At 46.0% G+C, this 25,863-nt stretch overlaps 1 protein-coding gene across 5 annotated transcripts in view; it reads right to left on the bottom strand.

Annotated features, from left to right (window-relative positions):
- Positions 1-25,863, bottom strand: part of IL31RA (interleukin 31 receptor A) — a 1,058,288-nt gene that overhangs the window by 235,026 nt on the left and 797,399 nt on the right. For all 5 annotated transcript variants that reach the window (XM_085631330.1, XM_085631336.1, XM_085631333.1 and 2 more), the window contains 2 exons: positions 5,654-5,836; positions 4,987-5,088 (listed from right to left, as the gene is read on the bottom strand). In XM_085631330.1, the coding sequence (XP_085487456.1) occupies positions 4,987-5,088; positions 5,654-5,836 (285 nt within the window). The remainder of the gene's footprint in view (positions 1-4,986; positions 5,089-5,653; positions 5,837-25,863) is intronic.

The following is a 25,863-nucleotide window of genomic DNA, read 5'->3' as shown; positions in this document are numbered from 1 at the left end:
AAGCCCATTGGAAGACATGTCAGATGTCCAGGTCCTTACTGAGCATTTCAATAATTCAATGACAAACATTCTAGACGATATGGCACCTCTCCACCTAAAAAAAGTGTCCATCAAAGACTCCAAGCCTTGGTTCATTGGCAGCCTAAACACTGAGATACAGAATCTTAAACTAGCTGAACGATGATAGAGAGTCTACCCCACTCTTGATTACCTCAAGCACCTGAGATCTCTGAGAAGCATTTACAACTAACACATACGTAGCACAAAAGCTAACTTCTTTAGACAGCAATTGGACAATGTCAGGAACCAAACTAAAAAACGGTATGAAGTTGTGAAATTGCAATCGATCATGCTACCCAGCCCTCTATCTGGGTCTAACCTGCAGCCTAACTGCAAAGAACTTGCCGCCTTCTTGCTGGGAAACACGGGAAAGTTTGAATTTGACTTATAATCTGCATTAAATCTCCTCCCGGTGCTTTCACACATCATCCCCATCCGCCCACGCTTGAGGCATGAGCGTCCAGACTTCACCCCCCAAAAAAATTGCCTTGTGGATTTCATTCAAATATGTTGATGAAACTACCCTTCTAAAAATCCTGTGAACTCTGAAACCTCCCAACCACTTCAGCGACCTGCTTCCTTCGAATCTCTTCAGGGAGATTAAAACCTCTCTTCTCCCACTCTAGACCAAAATAGTAAATGCTTCATTACTTGAGGGCACTATACCAGATTGCCGCAAGTCTGGACAGATAACTCCCATTCTAAAAAAACCCATGGAGGACCACATTGACCTAAATAATTTCCGCTCAATTTCAAACACCCCAACTCATTCAAGCTCCTTGAGAAATGTGTCCATACCCAGCTATGCAATCACATCGATTATTTCCATCTCTTAGACCAATATCAATCCGTTTTCCATCAGGTCCACAGCACTGAATTGGCCGTCACTCACATAGTTGATGAAGTGCTACAAATGTTTGATCAAAACGAATCCTGCCTTTGAATCCTCCTCGACCTCTCATCAGCATTCAATACGGTCAAACATGACAGCCTTCTTGACTTAATGGAATGCAGCGATGGGATTTTCTGGTCCTGTCCTAGACTGGTTCGCCTCCTTCCTCCACAATAGATGTCAAAGAATAAAGATTAATTATTCGCTATCTAACCCCATGCATGCCACATTAGGTGTTCCGCAGTTTTCCACACTATCACCTACTCTCTTTAACCTGTTCATGGAGCCGTTATCTGAAATTCTGAAATCATCGAACATTAATCATCACATGGACGGTGATGAGACCCAACTTTACCTGAAAATCTCCTCTTCTGAAGATATTAGGTCTCCTAACGCAGCTCTACAAAAAATCAAAATTGGTTGACCTGCAACCACCTCAAACTAAATGCTTTCAAAACAGAATTCCTTTAATTTCACCCCCACACATATTTACTCAACATTCCGGAATAGTTGAAACATTTAACAGCCCTCAATTGTATTCCACATGTTATCAACTCCACTAAATTGTTGGGAATAATGCTCAACAAGAATTCGAACATGCAGGAACACATCAGCTCAGTCACCAGAGGAGCTAACTTCCAAATAAGCATCTTAAGGAAAATTAAACCATTCCTCCCCTTCCGATAACTTCAAGTCAATTGTTCAAGCCCAGGTAATCTCCAGGCTGGACTATGGAAATGTAATTCTTTCTGGCTTTCCAAGATCAAAGTTGGCCCCCCTTAGGGCCTCCCTTAACTCAGCTGCTAGGCTCATTAACGGATCTAAATGCTACAACCATATCACACCAGATCTGAAATAACTAAACTGGCTCCCACTCGAAGCAAGAAATCAGTTAAAAATTGCCTGCATGACACACAAAGCCTTAAACTCCAACAGCCCGCTGTACATTGCACAAAAACTGGAGCTATCTGGCAGCGCCAGATCCTCAAGAAGCACTTAGTCCTTACTATTAAAACCACAGAAATTTAAGAAGAGGAAAACTTACAATCGGACCTTCTCTGGTAGTGCTCCACGAATTTGGAATTCCCTACCTTCTGAAATTCGAGTTAATCCTCCACTGGTGTCTTTCAAAAAACAAGTAAAATTGTTATTGATGAACAAATTCCTTCTGTAGCTCATCGGACCTCTACTCCTCAGCAATGACGATCCACACTGACTGCACGTGCGATCTGTCACTCTGCGCTATAGCCTATTACGTTATTTTCTGTGGGACTAGAGGTAGTTATTCATGTTTTGTTATTTTGATTGTTATTATTACTTATTATCATCTGCTTTGCTTCTTTTCTCTCACCCTGTTCATGTGCAAAGCGCTCTGATACCCTCTTGGGTCATGTTCTCACTATATAAAATTCTAAAAAAATTAATGACCTGGTAGTGAAAAACTCCAAAATTAGTTTTTCACTACTAAAAAGGCCTACTTTTCCCACATGAACATATTAGGTTACCCTATTACATGTAATAAGTGCTAACAGTTGATTGGGAACAGGTAGGAATGTCATGTTTGGACTAAAATTAATTGCAATTTAAAAACCACTTTTTTGGTAAGTTTGATTTAAAGTCAAAATTCTGAAATTACCACTTTTAGAAGGTTGGCAACTTCTTGTCCTAACCATTTGCTACATGCTGCTAGAGTTATGTGTCACATAACTGTGAATAGCTTAGCTTTTGTGCTTTCTGTATTTGTCCCAGACAGTGACACAAAAGGGGAAATGGTGTTGGCAAGATGGGCCATTCTGCATGGATTGCGGAACTAATCCCTGCCCTACTTACATTTCCTCCATATGGGACCACAGCTGGTGGCCAGCAGAAATCAGACCAACACCCACACCGCCAGACCATGCACGCAACCTGGGCATCATTCTCGACAGCCAACTAACCATGAAACGACAAGTCGATGCAGTCACCTCCTCCTGCTTCCACATCCTTTGAATGCTTCGCAGAATTTTCAGATAGATCCCAATCAACATCAGGAAGACTGTCATGCAGGCCCTTGTCACCAGCCACCTTGACTACATTAATGCCCTCTATGCTGGAATCTCCACCAGAGACCTCAGAAAACCCCAGACCATACAGATAACCGTAACCATACTCATCCTGGACCTCCTCAAACGGACCCACATCATCCCCACCTCAGAAACCTCCACTGGCTCTCCATCCAGAAGAGATGCTAGTTCAAGATTCTCAGGCATGCTTACAAAGTCCTACACAACCAAGGACCAGCCTACATCAACCATTGACTGAATTTCCAACTGCCCGCAAGACACCTGCGTTCCTCCTCACTCGCTCTCGCACACAAACCCTGCATCCAACACAAGCGCAGCAGGGACCGCTCCTGGTCCTACATCACCACCAAGTCCTGGAACGACCTACCCCGTTACCGCCATATGGCACCCTCTCTGGCGGACATCAGAAAGAAACTCAAGACCTGACTTTTTGACTGAGACACAGCACCCTCAGTGCCCAGATACCCCTAGGGGTGACAGCGCTGTGCTATACAAATGCTGATTGATTGACATTTCAAAGGTATCTCTCCAACACATAGAGAAAGAAACCTGGCACTAGTCTTTTGTCACTTCAGACTTGTTGGAGCCTTAACAGGGGAAGGGTAAAAATTCCAGACCTGGTGTGGGGGTAGCCTAGAAGACTCCCCCACTTCACAGGCTGGCACCCGGTTTAAATACTGAACCCTCTAAGCAACTTTACAAAGCACTCTTGGACCTGTGGACATTACAGAAGAATGACTGCCTTGTTCCCCAGAGGACTACCCTGCTTCTCGGGCCTGTCTTGCTCCTCAGAAGAATGCTCTGCTGCTACTAGAGAACTACCCTGCAGCTTGAGGCCTGCCTTGCTTTCTGAGATGGAATACTGGACCTGCTAGTCTGAGTGACTCCAAGGGTCAGTTGACTGACCTCATCTTATGAGCTACTGGGACACAACAAACTCCAGAGGCCTCCTTCCAACTGCCCAGCTGACCTGCTGCACAGAACCTGACTATGCCCTGCTGGCCTCTACTGGAGTGAGTTCCTGATCTCCAAGAGGTGCCTCCCAAGGTCCTGGACACTTGTTGGGTGGCATCAGAGAGAACTCTTCCTGGTTTAACTCAAGGTTCCAACAAATCCGGCACAAAGCGAAGTGAAGCCCTGCAAAGCCTCGCCGCACAGCAGAAATCTTCATTGGAACTGACGCTGAGAAATGCAGAACACTGCAAAGACTTGTAGCTAAGCTACAACTTTCCCTGGAACCAACGCCATGTGGAGCAATGCCCCAGAAAGCCTCGCAGCACAGCTAAAAGCCTCACTGGTAACAACGTGAAGCTTAGCAAAGCAACGACATGCAGACATTGCCCCAAGGACAGAAGGTAAAATTCTCAACAGGCAAAACGTGGTCTTGTGCCCAGCCAGCACTCCATCGCAGCAGACCTCAATTTGTGACTTTGTCCTGGTCCACCGCAACCAGATACCCACATTTGGCACTTTGTCCTTTTAGGTGCTACATTTAAACAAAATCTTTGAAATTGCATATCTCGGGTTCTACTGATTGGATTTTTGGCATTCTGATATCATTTTACTTATTAAGATGTACTCTATTTTCCAAATTGGTTTGTACTGTTTTTGTGCAGCATAATACTAAATTAAGCCTGACTGCTTTTGTGCCAGGCTACTAGAGGGTTAAGCACAGGTTAATTTAATGACTTTTGTGGTTCACCCGGACAAGGATTTTGGTTTTAGCTTGGGTAGGGTTTTCACCCCCTGAATCAATAACCCCATTTCTTACAATTGGCATTTTGCATAGTTGTACATAAGTCAATAACATTCTCATGACAATTATAGCACAACATGTTTTCGTAATATACATGACTGGTCAGAGGGTCTCCCCTGCTTTCAAAGCAAATAAATGCACTTTTTAAAATCTCAAGTTTTCAATGGCTAAGTACGCACAATACAAACCAATTGAAAATAAAACAAAATACATACGGCCTTCCACAAGATAGACTTGTGTGGAATAAGGATCTCCCACTTTGTTTTCAAAGAGAGGAAACACAGAAATATTGTAGCATTTTAAAGGTTTGAATATCCCTGCGAAAGACAAAGGATTAAAAAAATTGAATTACTGAACATATCACACCACACAACATTATTAGTATGAAATATGCAGGCGGATCATTAGAGCTATGTCCCAGACCATAACAATTTAGTGTTAAACATTTGATGGTAGGGGAACAACAACTCAAATAGGAACTAGCTCGCGTTCTAATGTTGCCACTTCGATTCACTCTAGAAAAGCACTTTACCTAAAAACAAAAACAGTACCGACCTTTTAGGGATTAGTTAGTGCTCACAATCGAGTAACTGGTGTTTTTTATATTCTCCACTGGCGTGTATACAACTGGTGAAAAGATATCAGGTTCTGCCACAGTAAGAGCAACTGATGTTCCAATACCATCAGATGCTTTTTACCAACAAGTAATGATGTATCTATGGACCACTTCTACTAATAAGAATTCACAATCATTTTTAATTCCTTTCAAGAACAGGTGAGGGAGAACATAATTTTCCAACGTGCTTATCAATGGTGAACGCCACACGTATGGCTGAGCTATGCATAGTGCAACACTTAAAAAGATCACGACTGTTGCTGTACCTTCTTGAAATGTCCATTCTGTGGAATTAGAAAGGCGCTCCCATGAGCGGTCACACGCGTCTGTGTCTGAATCCACACACCACTCAATCACATACCCATCCACCGCCACAGTGGAGGGTTTCCAGCTCACCACCAATTGTTCGCTGCGAGTGAATGTCTGTACATCTTCAAGCATCTTGTTACCTGCAAAAAGAACCAATTTTACCAAAACCTGCATTTGTGAAGAGTGCTGATAAGCTTAACACCACTTGCACGTGAACCCATTTCTTTTTAATGTATTGCCTGCTGTACTTTTAGATGACATTTGCAATCAACCATTGGCAACGCAATAGGTCTGGCATATTACTGAGTGTGCATGGATTCTTCCATGTAGGCACTCAGTCACTCATCCTTGCACTCGTGAATCTATTCATCCACACACTGACTGATTCATGCACTTACCCATTTACAACCTGACACACAAAAACTCACCAATAAATGGAGAGTAACTTTCAGAGTGTCAGGAAATTATTGAAGATGTGGCTATTTTTTCAGTCATTTAGCAATTTAATGTTAAGAATGTAATCACTTAGAAATGTAGGGGCATATTTATCAAAGTGTGGCATCGCCCTTATGCCCAGCAAGGGGTACCCTAAACCGAAGAGATTTACCAAGCCACACAAAACCACCTTGCATGGCCCGGAGTAGTTTGGTAAATCTGGAGTAACACAAAGCTGTGCAAGTCGCTGCCTTGTCTTTCTCTACGTGGAGGTTGCTTTACATGGGTGGAGCGTGGGTGTTCCCATGCATTCATTCATGTATCAAAGGCATTCCCAGATTTATCAACACTGGTAGACCTGAGAATGTGTCAGAATTGATCTCCTCCCCACTAGAGGTGCAACGAGGAGAAATATAGGTATTTCTCCTTGTCGTTTCCTTTTTTTCGAAGTGTGCTGCATTGTGCAGCCCACATAAAAAGAGGAATATACCTCTTGTGTGCAGGAAGGTGCCCCTTCCTGCACAAAACCAATCCTGCGCCTGTAAGGCGCAAGGGTGCCTGCGCTGGTGCTCGGCTACTGATTGTGCACCAGCGCAGGCAGGGGACAGGAATGCACCATATCTTGATACCCGTCTGGGTATTGATTGACTGGTAGATATGGCGCATTCCTGTGCTCTCCCTTTTTACGCAGCGCAGCAAGGTGTCTTCCTGCGTTGCGCTGAGTAAAAGAATGATAAATATGGAGTGTAATGTCATTACCCCGTCTGTGTTCTATATTCCTTTGTGCTGGGGTGCCCTTCAGGCCACTATCGGCTGGGTAAATAAATTAAAGGCAGAAATATTAGCTTTGTTGCATCTTTGTGAATGGTAGTAGTGTGCTTCAGGCGGTGTGTCCCCTCAGTCTTTAAATTCACAGCAAATATGACAAGTTAAACCCAAAATGTGAAGGTATCTTTATTGCTCATTTACCTTCGGAACTCCAGCTTGGTTATTTTTGGGGGTGCTACAATCCCGCCCCCCCTCTCCCTCCCCCCCCCACCCGGCTTAATCAGTAATCCTTAGATGATCAATGCCGCCAGTGCAGCATCAGATGTATCATTCTCCATCCAGGCATTAATTTCCACTGGGAGAGGTACAATGTTTTTGGAAATTAATAGTAAAACAAGAGTCAATGTTTTGGTCGCAATTCGTCAAATGTGCATGATATTTTCATCAGGAGGAGATGGCATTCTTATATAACCTAGTCACAAAGCTGCCAGCAAAAAAATAATGTACACTAATTTATTGAGGCAACAATCAAATAACATTAACAATTCATTTGAAAACAGCATCCTATAAAAGTCAAAATAACTTACGTTATAGAACATGCTTGCTTTTACATCACAAACATTGTGCTAAGAAAGGGCCTTTCAAAAGTGACACCCAGCATTTATACCAAGTAATTATCCCCATATAGCACAACATCAAAACAAAAGACCGAAGGACACCAAGTGAAACCAGTCCCCCACCAAATAGAGTGTAACAAAAATGTATCCTAACCTGTACTTTATTACACAATACTATTTAACTTAAGCAAAGGTCAAAGAATTTAGAAGACACCACTGCGCTCAATTGAGTATAACAACTTATATAAACATGCATACATCCTCCCAGGAGACAATCAACCAGGCTGTGCACTATTTCGCCTCAAAAGGGCTTTCCATGAGTGGTACATGGGCATTCCCATGCAACCACGTATGGGTTTTGACTCAAACCCCTATCTACTTACACTGGTAGATCCGGATTTGCCCCAGTCTGGCCCACCCAGACTCTGATTGAGTGGTTCCCCCTGTGGGTGGTCTCTCTATAGAGATCAGGCTCTCAATATTATTTTCCCCATTTTAACACACAGTGATGTCCAGCAAAAGAAAAGGGCGTAGGTTTTTGCCACTGCCTCCGATTTACGATTTCTCGTAAATCTGGCGCAGAGTACAAAAAGCCATGGATGTTGAAGGGAGCGCCCCCCAGCAACACCCATTACACACCCCTTTAACGCAGAAAACTGAGTTAAAGGGAACGATATTTACAACGCAGCATTAAGCCAAAAAAGTGGCTTAGTGCTGACTCGTAAATATAGAGCAGGCTCCTGCGCCATGCAACGTCACAAAAAGTGACGCTCTGATGGCGCAAGGGGCCACATAAATGAGGCCCTAGGTACTCAGGCAGACCAACACATTTTCAGCAGAAAATGCAGACTTCAGGTGACCTTCCCTCACCTGACTTATGAGAGGCTGGCTGTCAGGCAGGCACGAGCCCTGGTCACTCTGCAGTCTTTTTAGTACTCTTCAGAACACTCCTTTCAATGTTCATGGAGGACTTTTGACATGGAAAAAAGTGGGCTAGTTTAGGTCCCACTTCTATACACTATTCACAGATAGGGAATGTTGATCCACTAACTCGAACCTCAGAATCAGTTTGTGGTGGTTCTGTTTTTGAAATGTCCTTTTAAGGCTGCTCTCCAGACAACCTTTATGCAGGCTATTGTTTCTCAACGGAGATAGCTCTGGGGCAGTTTCAACACAAGCACAATGAAGGACAAGTTACTTGCCTTTGGTATCTGGTAGAGGCATAATCTAGCTGCAGATTCCTTACCTTAGAATATTCCAGTCGTCAGGCTGGATCCAGAAGACATTTGTTTGAGAAATACACTTGTGCACTGGTACGTGGCATTGGACGACTCCGTGTGGTGTCGTCTGCGTCTTCTGCGCTGAAGGTAACGTGTGCCTCACCTATATAGGAGCCACCTCAGTGCTCTGACGTCAGTTACTTTTCATGACTTTCCACGCCAGGAACGCAGAGCCATGAAGTGCATTGACAGTGGTGTGTTTAGAACAACTAGGACCCTGAAAAGAGATCAGCCCTGGCCTTAAAAACTTGTCCAGAGTGCGGGAAGGATGGGTGGGACCGTAAGGAATCTGCGGACAGATTATATCTCTACCAGATAAGGTATTACCAAAGGTAAGTAACTTGTCCATCTGATAGAGACATCTAGCCAAGGATTCCTTTCCTTAGAATAGATACCCAAGCAATACCATCCCAGGAGGAAGGACTGCGGAGAGCTTTAGATCAGGAAGTCGTGCAGGACAAAGCGACCATAAAGGCCATCCCTGTGGACTTGACTTTCAAAGCAGTAATACTTAGTGAACGTGTGCCGTGAAGCCCACGTTGCTGCCTGACAAACGTCAAGGACTGGAACACCACTTTGCAATGCTGTGGTCACAGCCTTAGCTCTGGTGGAATGAGGTCGTAAGCCTTCAGGGGGCTGTTTCTTGCCCAGAGTATAGTACATTTTGATGCAGAGGATGACTCATTGCAAGATAGTCCTCTTCTGCACTGCACAACCTTTCTTTGATCCAACGTAACACATAAAGAGTTGGTTGTCCACGTGGAACTCTCTAGTGTAGTCAAGGTAGAATGACACACTCTTTTTGGGTAGACGGTGGAGTCGCTCCTCCTCTTCAGATGGGTGCAGAGGAGCATAGAAAGTGGGCAAGGTGACTGACTGACCCACGTGAAATGGTATTACCACTTTCGATAAGAAAGAGGCTCCAGTGCAAAGACCAACTTATCAAGGAAGATGGTTAGGTAAGGAGGCTTGGATGAGAGAGCCTGTAATTCACTCACCCTCCTGGCAGTAGTTATTGACACTAAAAAGGCTGTTTTGATGGAAAGCTGCCGGAGGGGGCAGTTGTGTAGAGGTTCAAACAGCGCGCACATCAGGAAGGTGAGAACCAAATCAAGGTCCAACTGAGGTATTATGAATGGGGCAGGTGGTAACATATGTACAAGCCCCTTAAGAAATCTGTTCACAATAGGGGTTTAAATAAAGAGGGATGATATGGCAGCCTTAAGAAGGCAGACAGGCCCGAAAGGTACTTTTTAAGAGTGCCAGAGCAGAACCCTGCTGGGCAAGGGTCAGAATAAAGAGAAGAGCTTAAGAGAGGGAAGGCATACATAGTCTTGTTAAAGGGATGCCTGGCTGCCAAAATCACATCACATACTTCGGGAGTAAGGTCAAATGCTGCCAACTGCCACCGCTTAGTCTCCAAGTAAGAAGGCGTAGAGTTGGCAAGTTCGGGTGGAGGACCCTCCCCTGCAACAGAAGATCCTCCCGAAGGGGCAGCCTGATCGGAGGATCGATGGCCAGTTGGAGAAGTTTGGGATACCAGAATCTCCATGCCCAGATTGGAGCCACAAGAATTATTTGGGCCTGGTAGCTTCTGAACTTCTTGAGCACTCTGTATAGGAGTGGTGTTGGCGTAAAAGCGTACAGGAGGCCTGAGCTCCACTAGAGATGAAGTGTCGCCGAAAGAGTGACGCCTTAGAAACTACAGCGTACAAAATTGCTGACATTGCGCGTTCTTGGCAGAGGTGAACAGATCTAACAAAGGCTCTTCCCACTGCTGAAAGAGACCTTGCACCACCTCTGGATGGAGACACCATTCGTGATCCGCTAGGCATCAACAGCTGAGTTCGACCGTCTTGATATTCACAGAACCTCCCACGTGTTGATCCACCAGGGATATGCCCTGCTGTTCCAACAATGCCCAGAGATGCAGCACCTCCTGACAAACACTCCAGGACCCCACCCTGCCCTGTTTGTTGCAGTATCACATGGCAGTGGTGTTATCCGTGAACACCTAAACCAGCTTTTTATTGAAGGAAGGGAGAAGAGCAAGCAAATTACTTGGAGCTCCAGTAAGTTGATTAGCCCAGATTCCGCCGGGGACCAGAGTCCTCTGATCTTCACCTCGCCCAGATAGCTGCCCCATCCCAGGAGTGACGCATCTGTCAGTACTGTGTGATCTGGTTGGGTAAGGGACCTGCCTCTTAATCAGTCACAGATGGTCAGACACCACTGCAGATCCTTTGCAGTCCCCTCCGAGATCTGGGCTAAGTCAGAGTGATTTCCCTGATGCTGAGCCCACTAGAACTTTAGGTCCCACTGCAGAGCCAGCATAGGCCATCTGGCATGTGTCACTAGCAGGATGCAGGAGGCCATGAGGCCCAGCAACCTCAGAGTCATTCTCACCGAAATCCAGGATCGAGGCTGAAACATCGGTATCATAGCCTGAATATCTGGTACTCGTCGCTAGGGAGATAGGTCCGAAACCGCACGGTGTGTGTCCAGAACAGCTCTGATGAAAGGGAGCGTCTGAAAGGGAGTCAGGTGTGACTTTGGCATGTTGACAGTGAACCCCAGCGAAAGCAGGATATTAGCCATAATCTGGAGGTGGGAGAGGACAGTCTTCAACAGCCAGTCATTGAGTTAGGTGATGACTATCAACCATGATCCATCCATATGAGCTGCGACCACCACCATCACCTTGGTGAACACCCGAGGGGCGCTGGTAAGGGAAGCTTTGTGAACTGAAAGTGCCTTTGACCTGCCGCAAACCGCCGATAGCACCGATGGTCGGGCATGACGAAAATGTGAAAATAAGTGTCCTGCAAGTCCTTCACCACCATCGAAACTCCAGGGTCTAGGGCAGACAAGACCGGAACCAGAGTGAGCATTTTTAACTTCTCTTTTTTGAGGAAGTAGTTGAAGGTTCACAGATCTAGAATAGGACAAAAAGGCCCTTTTTCTTTTTCAGGACCAGAAAGTAGCAGGAATAACAACCACAGCCGACATCCTCTTAATGGCTTCCTTGGCCAAGAGAGCCCTGACTTCCTCCTGAAGCAAGTTTAGTTGGTCCTCCGTCAGCCAGTCGTAAGTCGGAGGCATGACGGTAATGATAGTCTTGAAGGGGAGGGAGTATCATAAGCACCCACTTGTCTAATATGATGTTTTTCCAGTGGTGGAGGTGATGGCTGATCATGCTACCAACTGGCCGCCCATGATCCCGAAGGGCGGAGTAGGAAGGTTAAGAGGCTGCAGGGGGAGGAGTGGACTGACTTGACCTCTAGTCACCTGACCCAGGGGGTCGAAAGGAGTCGAGCCCACAGCTGCACAGAGGTTGCTGAACTTGCACATTATTGTGGGTGTGATATGGCTGGTGCAACTGAAAGCCCCTGCCATGCCACGTAAGGGGCGAAGAGCAGATGGGGGACGGGTGGGCACTGAGAGGCCCAAGGACTTGACCTTAGCCCGTGAGTCCTTAAAGCGCTCCAGAGCCATGTCTGCCTGGTCTCCGAAGACCAGGCACCATCAAAGGACATGTCCATAAGGGAACCCTGGACAGCCCCAGAAAAGCCTAAAGTTCTGAGCAAGGTATGGTGTCGAATGGCCACTGTCGATTACATTATTCTGCCCAGCGAGTCGGTGGTGTCAAGCCCACAACGAATAATGAACCTTGCCGCATCTCTCCAGTGTGATACTGTGAGAAGCTGGCTTAGTATATGGTGCACACTTATGTGAGTGGGCACCCTGCACTAATCCAGACAACACTTGTGGGGATTTTAGTGGTCTCAGACAACCTTAGAAAGCTCTCTAAGTGGTAGATGTGGAGAGCAATCTTCAGGCTTAGTCCAGAAGGAGTGTAAAGAAGCTTGTTTTACCAGATGTGAGGACCCACCAGCTGTGCTGCTGAGCCTTTCGGAGTGCGCGGGAGATCGGGATCAGCAGACCGGTGAGCTTTGTTACGGTGCCTGCAGATGCAGGGAAGTGAGTCCTTCACTTCAAGGGATATTCCTTTAGGTTTCTTGTATGTCCACAGGCCTTGGAGGGTTTGTGTATGGAGCAGAGGCACAGACGTTACAGCAGACTTGCAGGACGATGAGACCAGGAGCAGCAGGAGTCTTCCTAGTTGCAGTCTCAGAGCCCAGAGCAAGGTCCAGCAAAGTCCAGAGTGTCCAGATGGAAAGGACTCTTTTTCCACAACAAATATCGGGACCCACCTACAGGTAAGCCCTTAAATACCCTAAGAAAAGGGTTGGGATGATTCAGGGTTCCCTCCCAAGGGAGGGGTTAGACACTGGGGAGGATACTCCCATGTCTTTTGTCCAGTTCTGTGCCAAAGCGGGAACCAACAGCTTCCTGAGCTGGTTTGAACTGGACTATGCAAGGAGGGCACCAAATGTGCCCCTCAAGCAGACTTAGTGGCGCTGGCAAGTGCTCCCACCCGGCCCCAATATACTAAACCCTGTCTGGGAGGTGGTCACACCTCCTTGTGACAGGATACCTATTGTTCTGCCTTCCCCTGCTTGAGCTTGGCTCAGCAGCAGGAGGGCAGAAACGTGTCTCTGGTCAGCAGCAGCCATGTTGTGCTGTCCGGGTCTAGAAGACTGGTACCGTGAGCACTGAGGGCCTCCCGGAGGAGCTTTACAGTCCATGGAATCATACCCTCCCACACCATTTAAGGTTTGCGGGTATGATTCCAACATGTGTGATACCAAACCTGACAGGGTTCGTTACAGCCAGTTTAAAGATGGTCATCGCGTAATGAAGCATTGCCACTCTAGGTATCATAAGGACTGATGCACTTACAACCCGTGAGAATGGACTTCAAAGGTTTTAGGGGTGTCCTGCTCATGCAGGGGCACCCACACCCTGCCTTCAGGATTGAAAGGCCTGCTTTAGGGGTGACTTATAGGTTTTAAATGCAGTGACCTTAGATATAGGGAAACCTATATCTGTCGGTAAGGTGGTGCTAGCACCAGATTACACAGGCTGCAATGGCAGGCCTGTGGTTACAGTTTGAGTGATCCACCGTGAGTGGCATAATGCGTGCTTCAGCCTATGGGGGACCTATGGTGTACCAACGCCCTGTGTACCTCAGTACCATATACTAGGGACTTATAAGGGTACAATCTGGGATGTACCTAAGTACTTACCATACCAATTTAGGGGAGAAAGCACAGATACTAGGGTCCTGATTAGCAGGATCCCAGTCAGACTAGTCAGAAACAGCATAGCACATGGCAAAAAGTGGGGGTAACAATAAAAGCAGATCTTACTTTCGTACAGATTCTACTTGGGAGAGAATGGCCTTGGCCTCCTCCGGGACCTGGGACAGCATCTGAGCAACCATTTCCCACAAGCAGTGGGCGTAATGACCCAATAGGTATGCAGTATTCATTAACCATAATGCACGAGTAGCTGATTTTTTTTTAACCTTCTTGCCCCAACTATCCAGTCTCTTGAATGACCTGTTCGGTAGTGTGGAGGGAAATGCACCCTGTGAGGTAGAGGCCTAGACACCAAACTCTCGAAGTCAAGTTGGTTGTTTGGTAAGGGCTTTTGGTTCGCCTGGAGCAACTGTCCAGGTTCCCAGAAGGACATAAGTCAATACTTCATTGAAAGGGAGGAGGGATTCTGAGGAGGAGACACCCGGCTGCAGAACCTCTATCAAGATGTTCATCTTGACTTCCACTGAAGGGAGCTGAAGGTCCACGACCTCGGCTACCCTTCTCACCACCATAGCATATAAAGCTCCCTCCTCTGAAGCCATGGTAGGGGGAGAAAGGAGGCCACAAACTGGGGAGATACCCAGACCTCTGGCCTCACCCAACTCCTCATACAAGTCCATTTCATGCTCAGGTTGGTCTTGTAAAGGGTCCAGCAACCCCGGAATCGGTTTTGATAGGTGCTGGTCCGGGTCGTCAGGAATGAGAATGGGGCTGGCGCTGCTGAGCTGGGCACCAGCGGCGCAGGGAGTCTCGGTGCGGGGACCGGTGCTGGGGAAGGTCGCATAGGAATGACCGGTACCGGTCCGCATCCACCATCAAATCCACTGGGGGCATCGTGCTGGACCCGCTAGTACAGAACACGATGAAGCTTCTCCTCAGCCCGCCCGAATATGAGGCAAATGGTGTCATAGAAGTCTTTTAACTGGGCAGAGGTCGCTCCGGTCCCTGAAAGGCAGGGAAGCACAGAGCCGACCCAGGTGCAGGTTCCACAGAACAGGGGGTTGAAGCTCTTCCGTCATGTCAGCAAGAGGAAGGGGAGACATTGAAGCATGCTTCGACTTCTTGTGCTTCTTATGCCTCTTACCTGACTGACTCAACGACTCTGAGTGGGAGAACGAGAACTTAGGATTCCCAGAGTGGTGCTCGGACCTGCTCCTCAACTGGGAACAACACCTCCGGGGTGAACGCCATGGAGTCGAACGCCGGGCCGCAAGCAGCTTTAGGGACCGTTCCCTCAAAGTCTTTGGAGCCATGGCTCAGCACTCAGAGCACGACTTCAAGTTGTGGTTACTCTCAAGGTACCAGAGACAAACTAAGTGTGGATCTGTCACCGACATGACGTGATGGCAGACACTGCACAGTTGGAATCCAGAAGTCTTCTTCAACATCGAGGAAAACCTACACACCAAACATTTTCGACAAAATGTAGAAAAAAGCCTGTCAAGAAGTGACAGAGTAGCTCTGTTCATGGATCTGCACTGGCTGATGAGGATAGAAAAGAACTCACGTCACCACCCAAGGTGACGCCTATATAGGTGACACAGATGTCACTTTCAGTGCACAAGGGTATTGCTTGAACAACGCATGGTGGTGCAAGGGCAACGCAACAGTAAAGTATTATTTATCAAGCCCGCAAAGGCCACCTTGCATGGCCCTGCATGGTTTGATAAATCTGGGCTAACACAAGGCAGCATGCGTCGCGGCTTTGCATTACTCTGTGGCAGGGAGGCGATCCATGGTTGGAGCATGGTTTTTCCTACGTATTCACCCGTTAATTATGGCGCGTTCCCAGATTTACCTCTAGTGGTAGACCTGGGAATGTGTCAAAATACTATGCCTTCCCAAGGGAGGCGTAACGAGGAGAAATATCTTTATTTCTCCTAGATTTTTTTCTTTCCATGTGTTCTGAGAAAGGTGCCTTTTTGCTAGGCAGCAGAAAGTGCGCCAACACAAGGGAAGGACAAGACTAAGCTGAAAGGTGTTAAATACAGTGCCTTCCTGCCCTTTCACACAACACAGAAAGGTGGCTTGCTGAGTTGCGCTGAGTCAAAGTATGATACATTTGGGCCTCCGTGTTTTAATGAAAAATTTGCGGACCTTGTATGGCTGAACAGTTTGCTCAGTGTGCACATATGGAAATGGTATAGGACACTGCACAATTGCCTCAAAATCGATGACGCTGGAGTCATGGGTTTTAGGAGTGTATATTGCTTGCTCACAATGCTACCTTGCATGCATGGTGGGTGACCTCTCCGAATACAAATAAGAAAACAACAATAACTGTTACGTTTAATTGACCTTTTTATGTTTGCGAGTCCTATATTTCCTTGCTTGAGCTAAACATAGCAATGTTGCGAGTGTAATGTTTTTATTTGTGTTACTCAAATCTCCTTCCCTCTAAAAGAAGCTGTCTACAATGTCGGCTTTAAAGTTCACTGTTTCCTCACAAGTGGCGTTTTAACGAATGTCTACAGTTCTGAAATGAAATTCCGTTTCCATAATGCGGTTAGAAATGAAGATTCTGCACTGTTGTTTTTAAATTGTGTTTTCGAAACGTTTAAGACTCACTTGTGGAGAAAAGACAATTTCCTTAATTAAACATTTCAGCAGAAGATTTATTCTCAAACATCAGTTTAGAAATTGCCTTCAGAGAAAGAACTCGCATCAGAAACAAGAGCTGTAGCTCTGAATCAGTGCACGTGTTCAAGTAACCTATTGGCTTTTTAAAAAATGGTAATCTAGTCTTCTAGTGATTATGTCTTACTTATAAATTCTTTTGGGAACACCACTTCCCAATCTAAGCTGGTTACACTGCAGCTCAAAGTTTGTTACAGTGTAAGCTCATGGTCTGGGATTCAGCTCAGAGCCATTTATGGAGTGACGTCTGGTGAAGAGTTCACCAAGGTTAATTTAGAAGATGAAGAGCAGAGATTCTTTTTCATTTACCTTTCCTATAAACTTACAAGAGAGAATGGAGTAATAACCTTAAATCATTTGTTTGCTTCTTATTGAGTCTGTGGCGAGAAAGAGAGATCCTTTGCTTTCTAAACTATTTAGATTTAGGCATTTATTTGTTAAAAGTGACTGCAACCTAGAACTGATTATAATTTGCTCATATACATGTTATTGTTGAGTTTAGCAACATGCAGAATTATTTCTGCTAGTAATTGTAATTATTGTTCCAGGAAAGAGATAAAAGAAGGGAGTAGTAGAAATCCTGATTGGGCTACAATTTAATTTGTTTTTCTTTCTTTGAATGAATGTCTTCTTTTTAAGAGTATTTTGCTGGAAAGAAAATAGTTTGTAACGGAAAGTAGACAGCCAAGAAAGTTCAGATAGTAAAACGGGCTGTGTGAATAAAACATTTAAACCAGGTTCATTAAACATCTGAAGTAGTTTTATTCTGTTTCTTAGGTAATCTGCAGTCACCGAGTAATACAGGAAAACTGTTCGCTGTGACTCTTGCCTTTTCCCCTGAATCATACTTCATTCAAATTTACGCCATATTTATCAAGGTTTTGCGTGGCCCTTGTGTATCAATTTGTCTCTCTATATAGTGCACTAAAATGAAGTACATTGTGCAGAGAGCCAAGGGGGTCCGCAATTGTTTTAAAGAGGCAAAAGTAGATAATACTGATGCTCTATTTCAGGTAGTGTGGACGAGCAGTTAGGCTTATCAGAGGATAGTGCTAAGCATTTGTTGTACTCAGAGGCAATAAATGAGACACACACGTAAAGAATAAATCCTAGACCAATGTAGAAAAATAGCAATTATTTTTATATATATTTTTGAACCAAGAACTACGTTGAAAGGAGAACATCCTTTACTCCGCAGTGCCATTACCCCGCAGTTTTTACACCGCAAAATCTTTTACAATGCAGGGCTTTGCACTGCAAACTATTACAAAGCATTCTCTGAAGTAACGCCATGGTGGAGTTAAAATAGTAAATTGCGTTTTAATGGGAAATGCGTTAAAATGGATTGCGTTGAAAAGCCCTGCGTTGTAAAATAATTTGCGGTGTTAAAACTGCAGGTAAGTGGCACCCTGAGTAAAAGTGTGCGGGGTAAAATGACCTATTCCATTCAAAGCTAAGTACTGTATTTCTTATGAATCTTCAAAGTTAATCAAATAGTTCAAGGTTGTGCGCAATTACGCACCATGCAGTCCTAAAGGAGGAAAGAGCAGGTAGGTAAAGTACACAGCACAGACAGTTGTAGGGGGTCACCTTCCGGGTTTGGAGTAGTAGGAAGCCAAGGTCCAATGTTCTAGCAACAGTTCGTCGGGTGCGTCTCGAATTCTGCTGGGAGCAGGGAGTTGGTAGCTTGCGGTACAAGGATGGGACGCCCTCTAAAGACAGGCTGCACAAGGGGAGTTGCAAGCAAGTCCCAGAGCTCCCAAATGGGGGCTAGAGTTGCAAGGGCCTTTGGGTTTGTCACTACCCAGGCTGAACAGGCTGAGCAGGTAGGTTGGCCGACTACGGTGCATAAAGGTTCTCCTTGCAGTCAGGGGCCAACAGCTGCAGAAGCAAATTCGTGATTGCTGGGCTACTATCAAAGTGGGTCTCAGTGGACTTGATTTCCCTCAGTGGCTGCTGGGCTCTGGTAAAGTTGGAGTCTGTTGTAAAAGAAGATACAGAGTCCATCTGTACATGTAGGTTACTTCCTTATTAGTAGCTTGGTTCCAGCATAGGTGGTCAGGATAGTAGGAGAAGATAGATGGTACAAAGATAGCCCCACCAGGAGCAGGCTCCTAACCGCTCAGCCTGAGCTGACTAACTGACACTCACACAGAGAGAGGCACTCAGGCACTCTATGATGTCATGGAACATTCTAGCAGAGCAGTACAGTGGAGAATAGTAGACAAGTAATGTACTACACATCCTCCTTCCTTAGGGAACAACAGCAGAAGTAAATATGAAAACAAGTAAGATACCTCAATACATCATTAGCAAGAAGGTACAACAATGAGAAGCACATATCCACAGGTGTAATACAGGAGGTATCAGAAATTCCACTGGCATGAACAGAAATGTGTTAAGATTCAGAAATAAGAGAAAACATTAAAATTGCAAATAACATTACTACACGCCCCATCCCCCTCCCTTAGGGAAAAACAAAGCATGGCTTAGATGAAAAAAACAATGCAACAGGGAAGAGTGGTCACCCACACAACCTCCCCATAAACGGGTACACCACAGGGTAGACACCCTATTGAACAAAGGTGGGTGCAGACACTGACCCTTTGGGAGAAAACCACATCCCCAATAGATAGGTAAAATAGGGGTTAGATTCACTCTAGATAACCGGAAGAGTGCAACCTCAACGAGAAATATACACCAGAGCAAGAAAACGCTCTGGAAAAAAACAAAGGTTCCCCTGGTTAGGGTAGAAGGCATGCTGACGCTTAAAATCCGTTAGGAGTAACAGAAGAGGTCTAAACCCTAGAAAGAAAACTTCACACTCAAAGTCCTACAAACGTGAAACCCTTGGCCACGAGTTCCATGCAAGTGGACTTCGACCGGAGCATAGTGTCAACATGAAAGGAAAACCCATGGTAACGCTAGGAATTAACCAAACAACCTCCACCGAAAACATAGGGTACTAACCCTTGAAAATAAGAAAACCTCCCCTAGATAGAGTACACCATAGGGTAGACACCCTGGAAAACAACATCACCTCCCCTAAATAGGGTACACCACAGAGTAATAACTGTGGAAAACAACACAACCTCCCCTAAGTAGGGTACACTACAGGGTACTCACCCTGGAAAACAAAAACTACGACCTCCCCTTAAATAGGGTACACCGCAGGGTACTCACCCTGGAACACTGAAAACTAAATTAGAGGCATTGACTACCCCCAAAACCTCCCCAAAGAAATGGGTACACTCTATGTAGGGAGACTAAATCAGGACACCCACCGTCTAATGGCACACTACACTTGTGAGCTGAACGGAATGCTAACTGTCTCACAACACCCTTAAATTACAACTAAATTAGAGGAGTAAACGCACCCACAACTTCCCCAAAGAAAAGAGTACATGCTGCGCTAACATAAAAGGGAAACCGAGCGCCACTAAAACCTCCACATGCCAATGCATATTTCATACTGTTGTCTGCGCAGTGCCCACTAAACCAGGAGCGCAGTACTTGCCCCTGCCAGGATAGACTATAAAAGCTGCGGGTCCATGCATTGTCTGTCCAGCTGTCCGCACAACCACCACAGCTCCAGAAAAATTGTTCTTGCTCCTGCTTAGACAGGCAACTCCTCGTGGACTTTGTCAGGAGCATAGTGGACAGCAGCATGTAAGACCAGGAAGGCAAGACCGAGCACCTCAGGGAATATGAAGTCATCGCTTGGCTTGACAATCGCTTCCCACCTCAGATCTTCTGAGCTCCCTGGCTGTGCCCCCAGAGGAAGGCGCACACATCCGTACCTCTCGATGTGTATGCGAAGACGACCTTCATGGAGAATCGCGCTCTTACCAACTTCTTAGGGACAACGCGGTCTCAAGGCCCTCTGCTACCGTTTCCCGCGAGACTACACAATCCTTCAAAATAATGTGCTAAAGCCAAGCACAAGATGGCGGTACGCCTCTAGACGCCGCGCAGGATGGCTAGCGGCAAGGGCGTGCGCCAAAGCGTACACCACAGTCAGCAGCTTGAGGAAGATGCGAACGTCATATGAGTTGGAGGCATGACACAAAGGTAAGTCTGCGCGCGTTGATGTATGCGCGTGGTAAAACGTATATGAACAGTAGCGGTTCAACTGTCAAATGGTAACACGATCCCTTCCAAGCAGCTAAATGAGCAAAATAAAGTTGGTCCACTCACCGCACAACACACGGTTTCTTCCCCCGCAAACATGGGCATGTGTCACGCTCCTCACAAAACAAAACACTTTCCTCCAAGGTGTAGAGGCAGCGCGTTGAGACTCCACACATTCGAGATTGACTCACACCTTTGGTTCCTCTCCGAGGCTCTAGGTTTCTCATGAGTAAGCGCCAATTTGCACACGACCACAAATAGGTTGACACGACGCGTTGGAGGAACTCCCTCAACATGCCACGCTTCCCACTCAGACTGAGGGCCAGGTAAAGAAGGTAAACCCTGCAGGCCTCAGGGAAGTCCGTTGCTGGAAAGACTGCTTCAAACGTCTTCCTGACGGCAGTGGAGTGAGAGCAGGTTCACTATCGACAAACGGCCAGGCTGCAGGCTGCCCAAGCTTCCCAGGCAGACCGATACAGAGCGTCTGTCTTGGGGTGTGTCAAAACAGGGAAACTCGGCAGGGTGTAGCTTGAGAGACAGAACACTGTTGAAGAGTCCCAGGTGACAGTAGACAGATGGGTGACAGCAGACTAAACGCCCAGGCTGCAGGCTGTCCAGATGGAACAGGACACTGGTGGGGCTAGCCAGGGCATTACCTCTGACTTTCAATTGACGTTTTGAAAGTCCTTAAAGTCTTTAATTGCTTGTCCTTTAGTTCCTTACTCCTTACTGCACACGTAGGTTCAAAATCGTCGCCAAAATTGTTGTATAGGAAGATACAGAGTCCATCTGTACATGTAGGTTACTTCTTTATTAGTAGCTTGGTTCCAGCATAGGTGGTCAGGATAGTAGGAGAAGATAGATGGTACAAAGTTAGCCCCACCAGGAGCAGGCTCCTAACCGCTCAGCCTGAGTTGACTAACTGACACTCACACAGAGAGAGGCACTCAGGCATTCTATGATGTCATGGAACATTCTAGCAGAGCAGTACAGTGGAGAATAGTAGACAAGTAATTTACTACAGAGTCCCACCTGGACTCTTGATTCGGTGTTGATTGCAGGGCATTCTGCAACCTGGGGATGGATACTGCACAGCTCTGGTTGGTCCTGGTGCAGGGTGGGGAGACAGATCCGACCTTCCAGAGCACGTGTACCTTTTTATGGCCTATTGCTGCATGGGCCGGGCAGGGGAGCTGCAAGTCGGTGGACCAGACTCTGCGGTTTCGGTGCCTGCGATCTGCAGGGAAGTATCTCCTCTACTCTGAAGGAGTTCTTGGGCAGTTTGCGAAGGATGGAAATCCTCTGGGGATCCTAGAGGCTACACAGCAGTAGAACAAGACAGTTTGCCTCGATTGTTAAGTCTTGAAGCAGCAGGCAAGGGATTGTGCCAAAACTCTGCGGCAGGTGCTTATTTCTCATGTACAGCAGCTCTTCTTTGTCCTCTTCAGCTTTAGGTTGAACCAGAAGTTCTGGGTCGAGGGGTGCCACTTAAATACTCAATTTAGGGGTGTTAAGGGGAGTACCAGGGAGTAGCCAATGGACTACCTACCTTTAGTGTGTATTTTACACACTTTAAATAACCACTTCCTGTGGGAAGTGGCCATAAGCCTGACCCCAGTAGGCAAATTCTCTTCAACACAAGATCGAGGATTCTGAAAAGAGGTGTCCACATCAGCTACCCCACCTTAGGGCTGGCACTGGCTAGGCGCAGTGGCGGCTGGTGACATTTGAAAGTAGTGAGGCGTATAATGATTGCCGTACTGCACTGCGGCGAGCAGGCGTAGCGAGTGTGCCTGAACAACCTAGAGAAATGTTTGAAAAAAGAGTGTATAAATGGTGCATTTCCAAGCAAATTTGAGGAAGCAGGAAGGTTAATATAGCAATACAATTGAATTATTTATCATTTAAGAAATTGCCAATTTTTTGGAGCTATAGAGGACAATCTTTGCATATGCTGATGTTATCATTTCCCATATTAACTTTTGAACACACTGATACACTTGTAATGGTTTTAACTATATAATAAACATAGTCATTGACTGTGCAGTGCTGTACATCAATATGATGACACTATTTCCATAAATTATTTTTTTTGTTTTCATGCAATAAACGCCATTTAAAAAGAAAAGTGCCACAGTGACGTCACTACAACATTCTGAATGAGAGAGCCAAGGGGAGTCGTGTGAGAGAGTGAAACCAAGGGGAGCTGTGTGAGGGAGAGAAACCAAGGGGAGTTGTGTGAGGGAGAGGAACAACATACCCATTTTGAACAGATTGCCTTCTAAACAACCAGGAATGCTGTAAGTAAATAAACAAATGCAAGACATGGCAGTTTGATGCAGTTTGTCCTGTTGGCATGAACCCAAAAAAATGCACTTATATTTTCACTGTCTTTAGTGTGTTCAAATGGACATTTTTATTCAGCACATGGCAATGGGGTCATAGTGGCACAGTGACTTAATGCATTCACTGCACGGACCTGTGTTTTAGCCCAAGGTCACAAGCTCTGATTCTGGTGGGCCCACTCGGCCTTCATCCCTTTGAGGTCAATCAAAGGAGTGCCCTTGAGTTGGGAGAACAATAAACATCTCTTTCCGAGTGCCAGGACACCCTTCTCGGTGAACGTGCGCTTTAAAAATTGTCATGTCATAAGTACCGAAGAGGGGCAGCGCTTCCTGTCCGTCAGGGTTTGTACAGGAAGCGCTGATAGCTGAACTATTTGGGAACTGGGCAATAAACCTCATTTAGGAGTAAAATGCAAATTAGCCCCTTGACAATTACATTGACGGGGAGGGTGGAGGGGTGCGTTGGCTGCAAAAAAGGAATCAATAATGATGGAAGCACTAAAACATGTATGTTATATTTAATTGCAGCCCCCACTTTATGAATATATGGTGTCGTTAGTGGGCGGGATGACTGAAGTACTGATAGGTGATATACATCATCTCTACCATTTTGATGCCTATAGAAATGAACTCATTTGAGTCATTGCCTTGAGACTCTATTATTAAAGAAAATGCGACATTGAAACACGTGCAGTTTGGAATGATCAGAACTGTGACATTGTGCAGGGGTTTGAAGCGTCACTGAACATTCACTATCACCCTGCATTGTTCGCTTTATAACAGAATACGTCATTAAAGACAAGCGCTGATAAAGACTGTAGGCTTGATTTTTGTATACTACGGGAATAAAGATAACAAGATATGTGCAGACCTGAAGACTTAGATCATACATGTATGCAAGCAGAAAATCTGCTGACATGCATGTGCACCGGGACCAAAACCACAAATGAAAAAATTCCAAACACCTCTCTAAACAGAAAATAGACACAATGGCACACACAGACACACATACGTATAGATCAACGGTGTCAGACACACAAAGATAAATACAGACTGCAGTGATGCGCGGACACACAACACGCAAAGAATAAATACACACCCCTACACCCTCAATTCAGCTCTTAGTAACTGGAAAAAACAAACCTGCTGTGCGCTTGTTTAGGTCGAGCCTAGAACAGCGCATGCGCTGTTGCTCGAATTTTTGTAAGGGGATTTTCAAAGTGCTGCAGCCGCTGGCCTAAAGCCTGCGTGCATGTGCGCGTGAACGCGCGCAGCCGCCATATGTCTCCGTCACGGGTACTTCATGAAGGCGCTTTTGCTATAATCGGGCACCGGCGCTTTACTTTTAATGTTAACAAGCATTTGCAATGCAATAGGTCTCGCATTTACGTGAGTTTAAGTTATTGGCATTATAAATAACAATGCCTTTTATTTTTATTTTTTAAACGGAAACAAAAATAAAAGGCATTGTCATTTGCAATGTCAATAGCTCAAACTCACGTAAATGCGAGACCTATTGCATTGCAAATGCTGTGGCTGCAGGCGCCTTTCTTTTTCCATTCCACCTGGTGCCTGAAGTGTCACTTTAGCTCAGGAGCAGCTTGATGGTGTCCGTCGTGCGCCATAAAGAGCCATCGCGTATACTAGAGCACACCTACTGTGTGCTGATAATCCCGGAAATAGGAACAGCCGAACTCAATCATAACTCACGCCCCCAGCTTACATTATTCAATTAAAAAGCCTAACAGTGCGGAGGCGAAAGGAGCGCTGCAATCGTTGCAACCCACTGCACTGTGTTGCTGTCAGCCAGCCCCAACCCTTCCCCTCACTGTGAATGACGCTCTGCTGACTGCGCCCTGGGCCACGTGAGAAGCACTCCATTTAAAGCCTATTCACTGCTGCTTTGTGCAGCCACTCCCCTTAGACTGATGTCACTCTCCTCGCTTGTGTCTCAAGTGGGAGGAATTCCTCGCCCTGCTCAGCACATGCGTAGGAGGACTCTCGTCTCGACCTCACAAAAAAAATATTAAAAAAATTCTCAGGGGAGAAGTGGAGCACCAAGTAGTGAACACTTAAAGCTGCTCCATGGTGTTTCTTTTCTCCCTTTTCTCTCCTCCCTGACGCTGGGAGGGCAACGCCCATTTCGCCTGTTAATACCAGCCTCCACTGTCTAGGTGTGGGCACGCCTCCTAATATAACTAATTTTCCCACCTGTCCTCCCGGCAAACAGTGGGGACAGGACAATGGGGGTTGGCATCTTCCACTAGCTGGAGACAAATTTCAAAGGCAGCATGGCCTTTGAACCTTTCCGCCTGGAACACCTCTGCCCAGAACAGGCTTTGTTCTCAGCCTCTGAGACCGAAAGCTCTCACCCCAGGAGGCCTGAAACATGTATAGTGGTGGCAGGCTGGCTGAGACTAGTTGGTAACCACACTAATAGTCAGTAGGTTTTCAGGGGCACCTCTAAGGTGCCCTCGGGAGCATTTATTAATAAATCCTACACTGGTATCAGTACGGGTTTATTAAGTTGGTACGAAACATCTTATGGTACAGTTAAGCAATCATGGGGCTGGGGAACTCGTAATGACAAGTTTCCAGCCCATGTACTCGTTTTGGCTTCCCTGTACACTTACAAAGTCTAAGAATGGACTACTTTGCAGGGTCATATCTGCTCCTGTAAATATGTCCACACATAGGGTATAGTACACCCCGCCTTCAGGCTGTTAAGC

This window comes from Triturus cristatus, chromosome 2_1 (genome assembly GCF_964204655.1).
Source record: "Triturus cristatus chromosome 2_1, aTriCri1.1, whole genome shotgun sequence".
In the NCBI taxonomy this organism is placed as follows: Eukaryota; Metazoa; Chordata; class Amphibia; order Caudata; family Salamandridae; genus Triturus; species Triturus cristatus.
This window is presented reverse-complemented; position numbering and strand designations above follow the sequence as displayed.